General features: G+C 38.7%; 1 protein-coding gene across 1 annotated transcript in view; it reads left to right on the top strand.

Moving 5' to 3' along the window:
* The first annotated feature begins 5556 nt into the window (after positions 1–5556).
* LAMA2 (laminin subunit alpha 2) overlaps positions 5557–12953 on the top strand; it is a 329486-nt gene continuing 322089 nt past the window's right edge. The window contains exon 1 of the mRNA XM_065733920.1: positions 5557–5653. Within this exon, the coding sequence (XP_065589992.1) occupies positions 5578–5653 (76 nt within the window). The 5' untranslated portion in view covers positions 5557–5577. The remainder of the gene's footprint in view (positions 5654–12953) is intronic.

Raw genomic sequence — 12953 nt, 5'->3', positions numbered from 1 at the left:
CTTCTGACCTTGTAGGCCAACAAAATAAAATAGGAGGCATTACTTTTGGCACAGACCCTGTATATCATCAGAAAATTAAAACCATATATAGCAACAGTTAGAAGCATGTTTATATGTAAACATTTAATATGGATATTTAAGTGCTATATTTAATGTTATTAAAGCACAATGCATGGTTTTAATATTTGTTTCAGATGTATTTTAAGATTTTATTGTCTAATATTCCAGAGACAAAAAACAGTTTATGTCAAATGCCTCATTATCCATTTGTAAAAACAAGTATTTTATAAAAGCTGTAATCAGATAAAAAGATGTAAAATACAAGATTTGAGATAAGTTATACAGGGAATGGTTTGCTTTACATTAATTCTAATCCACAGAGGAGAATTATGTTTTTTATACTTCAATTTATGCAAGTCACAGCATAAATTGAAAAGGTGGATCTTGTCAGACCCCAGCCATGGCTTTTTCAAGGCTCTATTAGCTCTTGAGTTTTTCCAGGTGAACCAAACGACTCTGAACCAAACGACTACCAGTTTTTGTGTCCAATGTCTCACCAAGTCCAGCATCATCTGCAAATCTGCTTTGATTTATGAATTAAACATTGTAAGACAGTTTCAATCTATTGGTTATTTTCCCACCAGAAGCCTCTGCTCTTCTGAACATATAGTCACCAGCCTTACATAAAACAAACCAAGGAATGGTTTTTTTTTAATCTTAGCCAAGCTGTTGAGCAAAATCTTGATGAGACATGATCTGCAAGACATTCAGTTTCTTGCTGGTAAAGATATAAAAAGATCAACAGTTTCATTAGCAGAATTCTTTTCCATGTTCCTGCTTCTTTCTGTTTTACTGGGTAGGATATCTAGAACATGTAGGTTATGCTGCTATACTCTGTGAAGAGTTCTGTGGAAAACAGATAGTCAGGTATAACTATAATGAACACACTTAGATCTCATGTCACAGTCTAACTTTATTTCATTAAAATCATTTTTCCAGCCACAAATGATACTGTGTAGTTATCAGTAAAGCTTCTATGATTATATAATTCTAAATTTAGTATTTTGTTTCTAGAGAAATATGGCCTTCAAATCTACAGAAGCTCACTCATAACTCTTCACATCTTAACTGAGAATGACTAATGCCATCAAGATACATCCACAATATTTTACCACTTTATGAAGTACTCTTTGCTGTTCTTCTTTTCCTCTAACTTTACTAATGTTTATATTTATTTCTGGAAAACAATTTCAAAAGCGAATCAAATAGTTTATGAAACAAATTATTGCAGATAAAAGCTTTCAGTTTAAAAAGAGATAAATGTAATGCCTCTGTTTTTCAGGGAATAAATTGGTAATAGTCTACCGAACTGATTGCTGCTCTTAGATTGTTGCATCAACTTGCTTTTGCTGGTCTTTGAGTGTGACATCACTGCAAAGAGAAATATCACCTATGCAACCCTATAATGCTAAAAAGCCCGTAGCTAAAATTTGTATAAGGAAACAGAAGGGACACTATCTGGAATTTTTATTTGTCAGATATCACCCATCTGTTTATCTCCCTACCTCCATGCTTTGCAGAAATATTATTATTATTATTATTATTATTATTATTATTATTATTATTATTATTATTATTATTATTATTATTATTATTATTATTTAGGACAGCAAGTCAGTATAATTCTACAGAACTGGTTTAATCTTCTGTTTTATTATTATTATTTAATTTTTATTTTTTAAAATTCATTAATGGCTGGCAGGAAAACATAAAACCCACAGTGGAGATTCAGCCAAGCAATCCTCATCTCCTTTAGATGAGAAGCAAAGTTACACTTCAGGGCAAAATTAGTAGATACTAACTTTTCTTGTTAATCACTTCCAACAATTTTGGCAGTTTTTCAAAGGCAACAGATCTTCCAAGTAAATGAATGATAGAGACTATTTTTAAATCCATTTTAAAACTGAAAGGATTATGTGTCATTTGAGATTAAGTTCTAGTTTATACATATATATGCAATTTAAAATAGCAGCAGAGTCAGAAAAAAGACACAGTTCAGAAGGAAATTGTTAGAAGTCAAGGAACTAGTGGCTCTTACAAATAGTACACAGAATCCATTATCAGGCAAGATCATGACTCCTGTCTGTTCTTTATGCCCATAACTGTGAGGTGTTAATAGATAGGCATTTAACTTTGTTAAAGTTAATAAAAAATAATGGCAGTAGATGGGTTAGGTACATGAGATTCATAGTCCAGCTAATTACAGGGATGGTGAGCAAGGCAAAATGAAGAGTTTGAAACAAGTGAGTACTGAAATATAAATGAGCTCCATTTGGATGCCATTTGTATCTCTTAAAATTGTAACAGTTCTGCCCTTGACTGTAGCAGTCACTACCACTGTCATTCCTCATATCCCTTCACTTCAAATGACCATATTTACATGCCCTCTGTTTCCTCTGCCTTGGTTTTTTAAAATTTCTTCTCTTTCTCCTTTTAGTATTACATGACTATGTCTTGACCTGCAGCTATTTGCATCTACTAACATACTAGCCTGTAAACTGAGAATACTCAATGACAGCAGCAACAGAAGTTGTCAGGGGAATACATTCCAACCAGTGTTAGATTCCCACTTATGTCCCCTTTGATTCTGAACTTGATTACCTATTTTGATCCTGATTCCTGGTCCCAAATCTCAGTTCTTCAGTCCTGACTCTTGACTTTTGCCATCCCCTCCCTTAATACCTGCTTTGAATGATTCTTCAGGAGTTTAGTGCAAACCACAGACCACATCTAACCTTGCCCTTAAAATAGGTTAAATATTTTATTGTGATTCACATATTTCAGATCCTCCTAAATGCCTAAAATCCAGATTATTCTATCTTTACACCTCTTTTTTTTTTTTTTTTTTTACTTTTATTTACTTTATCCTTTGATTACAGTCCTCTTAGGAACATAGGACAGAGTTGCAGAGGTCATAAAATTCATTTATCCTGTCTTTTGCTGCTAAGTGTGTTATAGAACTACTTTCATAAATCTGCCATGTTCTATCTTAAAATAAATTTTCTTCACTTGTTCTTCTAAGAGAAGGTTGTTTTTGCTCCTAATGATTAGAAACTTTTCTCCAGTTATCCAGCCTGATTTATATCTTCCTTATGCTCATTTCCTTTTGTGACAATCCCATCCATTGTCATCACTGATATATTTAGAACTGTCTCACATATTTCAGTTTTCATTTTACTAGGTTAAACAAATCAAAGTTTTCTAATCTTTCTATCTGAGATATACCTCCATTCCTCAGAGGCTTCTGTTCTGTTTGAGTCTGAATTCATTCTTCTTGAACATGGGTGATCACAATTCCCTATGATATCCAGTGTGGGATGTAATGGTACAACAGTATTAATTTTCATATCTTCATGGGAAATATTATCTGATCTTAAGCTTTTTGTATCCTAGGCACTAGCTTATTTCATAGATCTATTATTCTGGTGACTCAAAAACGCTTTGTGAGTCATATTCACCCAGGAATTTCACCTGGTTAGATTCTCTATTGTTAATTCTCATAAGAAGAAGTTACTGTTAGTCTCTATGTGCATGATGCTGAATCTTGTATTGTTGAGTATCTGTATTCTCTAATTTTCTGTTACTTTAGTCATCAAGAATAAAAATTGTACACATTCATTATCCTCTATAATTTTCAGCAAAACCCAGGAGTAACAGGAGTAACAGCAACCTGAGAACCTGTATTGACAACAGTGAATTTCAGTCGTCTTTGGATATGAATGAAAAGGATGACAAGATCTGAGAGGCATTTGAACACAAAGCCAAAATTATAACCCACTGCAGTCCCTGTAAGAGAGGAATCCATGTCTGAGCCTATGACTTAGAATCTGAGAGGACTTCTACATAAAGCAGAAGGGGATCCTGCTTTGCAGTTTCTACACTGTCTATGGAGTTTGAGATAAAACTCATCTCCTGCACTTGCAGCTCATGGAGCCCTGGGAAGGATTTCTCCAGCTTAGGAGTTCACAACCTGTGTTAGGGAGGCTGGCGCACAGCAATCACCACATTTGGCTGAATCACCTCTGGACTGCTGCATCTGATGAATGTGCATCTGGAGTCAGATTGTTGTAGATGTAGACAAATCTCTACCAATAAAACCAGCACTGAAATCTCCAAATTGCAGGCATGAGGTTGAGGTGAAGTGGTTCTAATAAAGTGACTTAGAGCTTATTCCTTTCACAAATGGATGCAATTCCTCACAGTCAGGCTTTTTTTCTTTTGTTTGTTTGTTTGTTTTTTGTTTTGTTTTATGTGAAGGGAATTAAAGAGGGAGAAGCAGCTGGGAGAAATTACGGACAGTTGTTGCTGATACACTAGATGGACTAAACTGAGACAGGGAGTAAACTGTCCATCATACCATAAAAACCAGCTCATTTTCTGTCTCTTATATCTGACTGTATGCTTCCAGTACAAAGCAAACAGTCCCTGAGACAAAAACCATCAAGATGAATCTTGAATTTGGGTTTCTCTATAAGAAGCGCAGAAGGCCACTACATCATCTCTTGGCAAGGGAAACTGAGTATTTTCCATTTGCTTGTGACAAATAGCTGAGCTGCATAAGAGCATCATTGTTGTTGCACTCTCCTGGGAGAGTAGGCGCAGTGGCCTCCAGACGGCTGCGGAAGCAATGGGTGCCCTCTGACAGGCACCAGAGCTGAGGCCATCTCGGGTGAAGCCACAGAAAGGAGCGGCTGCAGCGAAGAGAAAGAACAAGTCCACTCAGCACAGGATAAAAGGGGAAGGAATAAACAGGCTGTGTTGTTGGATGCAACGCTCTATTGTACACAACAATGCAGCGTCCCCATGAATTCGGGTTTGGTGTTACAAGAGAAATACAGCAGCACAAAAGGCTGAGGTTTGAGAACTGAAATAGGCAATGCAGCAAATTCAAACGCGTTTTTCTGGACACCAGATGCACCCATAAAGTTGCTTAATGTTGGCTCCAGCAAGTAAAGATGTGTCTGCGTGCATACATACTGCAGTACTTATGTGGGGAAACACACACAATTATCGAAGCTCTGTGTGGGATACAAAGAGAGCTCAGTCGGAAGCGCTGTGCTGAAGGACCGCAGGGACGGCCGTGCAGTTAGAAACAGGCCCGTGCAGCTTGGCTTTGCACCTCGCTTGGCTTCTCTAGCAAATGCCATCCGTTATCTCCTCACACGCAGGCTCGCAGCCTTGCTGTGCATCTCCAGTTTTCAAAATGCCTTCCGAGGAGGTTGGTGTTTTCCTGTCTTTTAGGTAACCTGACGATCCCCGGGCGGGCAGTGAGAGCCACGCACCGGCGGCCGCAGTTAGGACACGCGCCTACAGCCGGGCGCGGATCTCGGCGATCCCGGCGGTCCCTCTCGCTCCGCGCGGAGCCGTCCCGTGGCGGCGGGGCGGAGAGCGGCGGGCGGGGTCGGGGGGAGCAGGGGTGTGTCCTGCTCCTTGTCCGGGACACCGGGGTCCGCTCGCCTCCCTCGGGCAGCTCTCTCGCCTGGCGGGACGGGCCGGCAGTTCGGCCGCCGGGGCGCGATGGCACGGGAAAGTTTGCCGCTCCTCCTGCTCTTGGCGGCACTCGGCAGCCGGGGCCAGCCGCCGCCGCAAAGAGGTACCGGGGAGGGGGATGAGAGCAGGGTGCTCCGGGGACGCTGGGTGAGGGGAGGGATGGGTGCCCCCAGCCTGGTTGGGCTCGGCGGCCGCTGCGTGCCGGGACTTGGCCAGGCTGACGGGAGCTTATAGTAGAGCCTTAAAAACCGTCTTCAGTGCCTCTTGTGGCGCCTGCTTCGGTGTTCTTTACGGTTTTAGCCCTGCTAAAAGGAGTTCGGTAAGGATATGTGATGGGTGCAATAAAATAGAGTCATGGGAGTAGCGGCTGTCTTCGAGTGGTATGTGATGCCACGTTGTAGGCTGAATGCGTGGCATTAGGAGTTTTTGGTCACCTTAGGGTGTACTGAACTGGAAAAATATGGTGCTCTGTCATTTCATGGGGAAAATGTCTCAAGCCACTTAATTACTAATCTTACTTCATAAGGATAAATGACCAATGATCATACGTATCTGTAGATGCTAGAATAACCCAGCAATATAATCCCTCCCAGAATTACACTGTGGTTAGTTTATGAAGTAACGGTAAACACTGAAGACTGAAAAATACTAATATGGTTTTTTTCATTTTTTTTCCCTAACCTCTGCAATGAAGGGATGTGATCACCTTCAGTGAGAAAGTGGGTGTTCTGGGCTATCATAGGTTGCACTGTTGCTGTTATCTTATAACTGAGTTCTGGTGATTCAGAGGGGAACTCTGGGACATCTAATTTCATGTTAATAATGTGATGATGGGACATACTCACAGATTAATTTAAGTGCTGGCCTGCCAAAATTTAAAGACGTTTACTGCCTTCTGAACTTCTTTCTGAGATTTGTCACAGCTGCTAGGATGTGCTAGCGCTGTGTAGCTCACTGTGTTGCCCAGGCAAAAAGGTACTGAAAAGTTTGAAAAGTGTGACTTCATTAAGTCCTGGAGGACATATATGATGTCCAAAAGTGTTAAAAGACCCTTGATTTATACCTTTAGACTTAACACTCTTGTTTTTCCAGATATAGTCATTTGGCAACATGTGTAACGCTGGATGGTGTTACTCTAATTGTTAGCACCAGTCAGATGTCTGTGGAGAAGATTATGTAACAGAGCTGCAATGCTTTGAAAAACAGAATTTGAGACATGACAATAAATTCCCATGTTGTTTCTTAGAACAGAACAGTTCAAGAACATTTTGCACCTCAAACATGAGAACAATCTGTAATTCCCCGGGTTGTTTTTCTGTTTTTTTTTTTCTTCTGTTTTTAAGTCAGAGGAAGATTTATTGTGGTCAGAAACCTGGAGTTAATTTTAAGCTACATGTGTTGTTTTACTTCTTGTATGAACATCAACTATTCATGTAGAACTTTTCATAAAATGGTAGCATGGGAACCAGAAAGACGTTCACATCCTCTAACAGCGTTTTTTAAAGATACGCCTAACTTATGGCTCAGTCAAACCTACTGAAGCACTATATAGTGTTACTTTTAAAGTTAACTTTTGGTGTATGCTTATTTCCATAAGATGTGAGAGAAACAAAGTAGTAACAGTTTAGAAAGGAATGACCAGTATTAGGGAGGGGGGGCAGGAAACTGATAGGCTGCACAGTAACCTGATCTGTGGTGTCAGCTGCTGAGATCAATAGAAATAACTCGGGAAGTGCAGGTGTTCCTTTGCATCACAAAAATCCCAAGTGTAAGTTGACTCTTAACAGGTGATGTATACTGGATGCTCATGAACTCAAAGGGAAATAAGGGGTGAACATCAGTAGTACAGAATAGTAATGTTAGCAGAATGTGGCTGGTCGGTCAACATTTTTTAGTTTATCTATAGACGTAGGTTTTTAAAGTGAGTTTTTTACATTGCAGTTTTAAACTGAATTTTGTGTGTTATATATTTGCCCTTTTACGTTCTTTCTATATGCTTTTAAGTTCCTTTGCAGGTAAAGATATGTTTTGGTTATTTGTAATATTTTACTTTTCAATTTTTGTCCATCCTGATTCCATCTAATTTAATTAAAGCTTGAGGAAGTGAAAGCAGAGTATTTAGATGAGTTTTAGGTTTAAAATGTGAGAAAGGAAAACACAATATTTAAAATTCTGGATAAAGTGTTGGAAACAGGTAGAACTCTCCAGTCTGACTAGAGCCATAAATCTGTGCTTGTGTTTTGTATACACACTTTGACTTGAATGAATAAATCACTGCAAAATTGGGACAGGTGGATCTTGTATGCAAATGTGTGACTTTCTCTAAGCAACAAGTAAAAACATAAGGTGTACTGTAATATAAAAATCCTTAGTATTCATTTTTTCTTAAAAACTTTTTATTTTTTTCCTCTCCAGGAGTTTTTCTTACTAAACTTGAAATACTAAAATCAGAACAGTGAATCTTTAACCTGTTCCAGAAGCCTTCTTTAAAATAATAGAGCAAACAGTCATTTTTAATTAGTTCAGGCTGGAGGAAAGAATCCACCCACATATGTTCTGATTTCTTAACCAACTGCTTGGACCGACAGTTTTTGGAGATTATCAAACTTTGGAATAAAAGGCAGCAATGAATCCCCAAAGTAAGGATTTTTTGTTTGTCTTTCCTGAAGTCCAGACTCATTATATTTGTAGGTCAGGAATGGGTAATAGGATACAAAGACAGGCAAATAGATAACAGTCTGTATACTAACGTTTTCCTTTTCTTTCCCTGTTTTTATTAGTCGATAAGCCCACACCTAATGAATATTTTTCTTTCTGAATTAGTGCAGCATCCATATTATCTGAGAGCTCTTACACCACAGGATATATACCAACGATAATACAGCGAACATCTTGCTTACAGATATAAAATACAGACTAAGTTGTTTGCTAAGATTTTTACTGATTACAGTCATATCTTTTAAATAGAAAAGGGATTTCCTTGATGCTTGCCAATGAAGTTAGTTCATGATGACTATATATTATTCTCTTATACAGGTTTCTGTAGTTGCTAGCCATCTCATAGTTTCAGCTTTAATGCAGTTTTGATATTCTTCTTAATCCAAAAGTATGCATAAGAGAGATAATGAAGAAACTGATAATGATTTTGGACTGTTTCTGTACCATAGTTCAAGTAGAGATTAGAACTTAGTTCTTTTCCATTTTTAGGATTTATTTTGACTAGGAAATAATAGGATTTCCTGACAAAATCCTGAGGAATAATTGTGAATTTTTTGTCCTGAGGAAAGGTCTCTCAGGATTGTTGAACAAAAAACCCTAAAGATACAGCAGTTACCGCCCTCAACTTTTTCAGAGGTTCAGTCTCTGTTAGTTGCACCATAGCATCACATGGATTTTCCTTAGACTGTTCTCCCTGCCAGATTCCTCTAGCAGACATTATCTTTGAATCAGACCTTGTAATAACATTAAACTCTAAAGCAGCTGTAGAAGTATTATGCCAGGGAGCTCTTGTGAAACCTCGGGAAGAATGATGAACATTCCTCCAGAGTGGATTATCCAAATACCATTACAACTCCTTCTTCAGTCCCAACCCACATGTGCTTCTACTTCTGTCATAATGGATCTAAGGTGCAATAAGAAAGGTTACCAAAAGTGAACAAAATGTTTGTTTTTAGATAATTTTGGAGCTATCAATTTTTACATTGAATGGATATATCTTGTAATTCTTCACCTACCTGATGAGTAGGGTAGTGTTTGAGGACAGTTAAAAAGAATAATGTTTCATCAGAAGAGTTTTGAGAACAGTTTTAAATGTATTGTATTTTTTTCTGCTGCTACAGGAAGGTGGAGTGAAATTGTGGGTAGGCAGTTGGGAACTGAGAGGTGTGAGAAAAATAAATCAGAGGCGCTGTTTTTTGGCATGCTTCCAGTGGGAGTCAAATCAGGACTTATTTTGCTTTTCTACACATATACAACCTCCTCAGGTAAACCCTCAGAGTTTTAGATACTATTTTCACTTGGGCAGACTCTATGTTCTGCTAGGAGATGCTGAACACAACTCCATGATTCCTCTGTTCATGCTGGATGCTCAACAGTCTGTAATCCTGTTCTACAGAAACATATGCATAGTCTATTATAGGGAAATGCATCTGTATTAACTTCCTTGGAGTGTATTGTGCACTGAGAATGAGGAACAACCCTTTTACATTTGGTATTATACTTCTAGGCTGGGAGAAAAAATGAAGACATTATTTATACAAATTACCGTGCTTATAAATATGTATGATGAAATACGAGGGCTGCTCTGAACATAATACTTCCTATTTTGTTATGTTGGCCCATGATGTCACAGGTGGATGTTGGTCTCATGGCAGCAGAGGCTGAACCTTCCAACCAGCATTCCATTACATTCTGCTATCATGAGACAGATGGCAGCAGAGGGACAGTCTGACATAATGGTGTCTGACATGAAAACAAGTATGAAGCAAAGGCAGAAAAAAGTGGCACCCGCTGACATTCAACTACACTGGATGAGTGTCTGTAGAGACCAAACAGTGGATGTGAGCACAGAGAGGTGGTGCGTTTCAGCAGTGACAGCAAAAGTGGATCACCTTTGCTTGTATAGATTTTTGCAAGCACAGCATGCAGGCTTTTGTTCATCACTGGCAAAAATATATAGCTAATGTTGATGATTTTGTGGAGTGGTAGTGTTTTGTAGCTGAGAGTTTGCTCAGTAAAGCAGTGTTATTGTGCTCTTTGTATCTGTTGTAGTTTTCATGGAGATTAATAGGACACATTATTTTCAGATCAACCTATGTATGTAGGTTGAAGTGATAAATGTTGTGTGCATTTTCTAAACCTGGCTGCAATACTAGGGAATATGAATAGTCTGGGATTCTCTGAAACCAGAGAGCTCCATGAAACAAGAAATCCAAGCTTGCTTAAGAATGCAAAGTAATATATTAAACATACAGGACTTTTCTATTTCTGGTGTTTTCAAATAACAAATTCAACATGTGTATATGTGCAAGGCCCAGAAGCAGTGATTTGTGCGTGATTCAGTTGCGCATGTACTTTAATTGTATGAATTTTGTGTGCACGTCTTACAGTGAAAACAGAAAGATAATTGTAGAGTGTCAAAAGTACACTAACTGTGAATGAAAGAATTCCCATGTAGAGTGAATAGCCTCACTGGCTCTTGATACTAGTGCAATTGAACAAAGATTTCTGTTAAACATTCCTTCTTAAAGAGAATTAGACCTCACGCAAAAAGGTATTCTTTACCATGGAAGGATATCCCCCTAACTACTACCCATTTATTTAGTGAAAATTATATTTCTAGTATGTACACTGATTTTTTTTTTTTTCTCTTGAGGACAGTGTCTTTTTGCAGCTGGGCACAGCCTTCTAACTTAGTTCCATTGTACTAAGGTTGTGTGTGGGCTTAAGGTCTGTGAAAGTTGGATCAGTTTCTCCACTGTCACTTTTGTATAGTGAATATGGCAAATATTTTCTAAAGTCAGAGTTGCTGGGAAGCTTTTACATGCATACCCGATAATCACTGATTATGCATGCAGCTTCGGTTTCCCCCCCAGCTGCAGCTTTGACACAGAAAACAAGGTGGTCATTTGCCAGCAAAATTAAAAGTTAAATACATGTACTGGGCTTATAGCATGCTAACTAGAGGGGAAATGCACTGAGGCTGCTCACTGCCTTGGAAAAAGTTATTTAAAAGTGACTTTGAAGCCCATAGTTTAATTGGTGAAAACTTTTGTGGTATAGAAAAGTGATGAAAAAGGCAATAAGAATAATAATCAAGAGCTGGAGTCACTTGGGAAAATACAAGTATCTTAGAAGAGTGAATTTGAACTAGGTTGTTAAATTGAGTTATTTGCTTATTCATGGAAGATGTGACTTATGTATTGTTACTCTCCTTCTTTCTCTTCTTGCTGTCCTTTTTAGTAGCTAAAGGGAGCAGTGAATGCAGCTATGTTCTAACATAGTGGTTCATGTTACTAATGCACTTGTAGTTGATTATATTATACTTTGCTTCTACTTAAAATGCTTATTTGTGCTAACATTCCCTTTTAAAGCTTCAGTAGTTCAGGAGTGGTATAATGCAAAAGCACCAGTGCTTCTGTGTAAGGCTCCTAACAAAGTACATGGAGCCAAGTTAGCAGATACCTCCAGACAAGTTTCAGTATAAGCTTATGCCTCTAGACAGTCAATAATCTGGTTAGGGCCTGCATACTGCTGGGGTCAGAACTGTCAGTAGCAACTCAGGAGATGAATCTTAGATTTTTCTGAGTTGCTGGGTCTATATGTGGCAAAAGCATATATATGTATGTATATTTGTGTGTGTGTATATATATACACACACAAACACAGAAGAGCAGTGGACATTTAAAGGTCCTTTGCAGCCTTAACCATTCTCTGCTTTGACTGAGGTTTGTACAATCACAAAGGCAAAAGTAAAAGTGAACACTGAACTGTTATTCACCAAGTGTAGAACTTAGGAGAACTGATGCAAATTTCATGGATATTGGCTTAAAAACAATTAAAGGGAAAAATGCGTTTTATAGGATGGTGAACTTCTGGAATTTACTGCCACAGAAGTGTATACTGATAGAGAACACTGTCAGTTTCAGGAAGGAACTAGACAAATTCATGGACAGAGAGTGCACGAAGGCCAATAAGGGAGCACTTAGGAACCTATCCACTCACTTCCTTTGTGGGATGCTGGGTAACACATAGAGAATGACCACAGTGTCTCAGCAGTCTACATTATTTCTCCTAATTGAATCACAACCCTATCTTGGAGGGAGTTGGAGAAAGGGCTAGGAAAATAGAAAATCATAAAGAAACTGAGTGAAACTGGGGAGCAACAGATAAAGTTGAGGGAATAGAATGGGGACTGAAGAACCAAAAATGGAAAACGAATTACAGGTAGGAGTCTAGCAGGAAGCTTGTAACTTCCCAATGCTCCCTGAATGATCAGGGAGTTGAGGTGATGCTACACAGTGGTGCTTGCCGAGAAACGGGAGAAGACTGTGAAATGAAAACATGCTCTCATTCTGGAATGTTACTGCTCTTTTCACTCCAATCCTAGCCCCTCTTGAGTTTCTTGTCCTTATGATTTGGAGGGTAAGATTTTTATGAGGGAACAACACTTAGATACACCATTGTTTAGAATCTGAGAGACATTTCGCAAGGCTAAGCAGTCCCTGCATTCTCAGAGTCAGCTTGTAGAACAAATGCTTCAAGCTCCAATTATCTTTTTGGTCCTTTGCTGGCCTGGCTCCAAAACCTCCATGCCTTCTACTCAGCATTTGTGTGTCTGAGCACAGCAATTATGTATGCTTTTACCACTGCTGAGCAGAGACCACCTACCTCATGCTTCTGGA

Source organism: Cyrtonyx montezumae, unplaced genomic scaffold, assembly GCF_038088225.1.
Source record: "Cyrtonyx montezumae isolate F1298 unplaced genomic scaffold, pur_monq_1.0 scaffold_0, whole genome shotgun sequence".
Lineage (NCBI taxonomy): Eukaryota > Metazoa > Chordata > Aves > Galliformes > Odontophoridae > Cyrtonyx > Cyrtonyx montezumae.
Note: the sequence above shows the minus strand (reverse complement) of the source record. Positions and strands in the feature narration are given on the sequence as shown.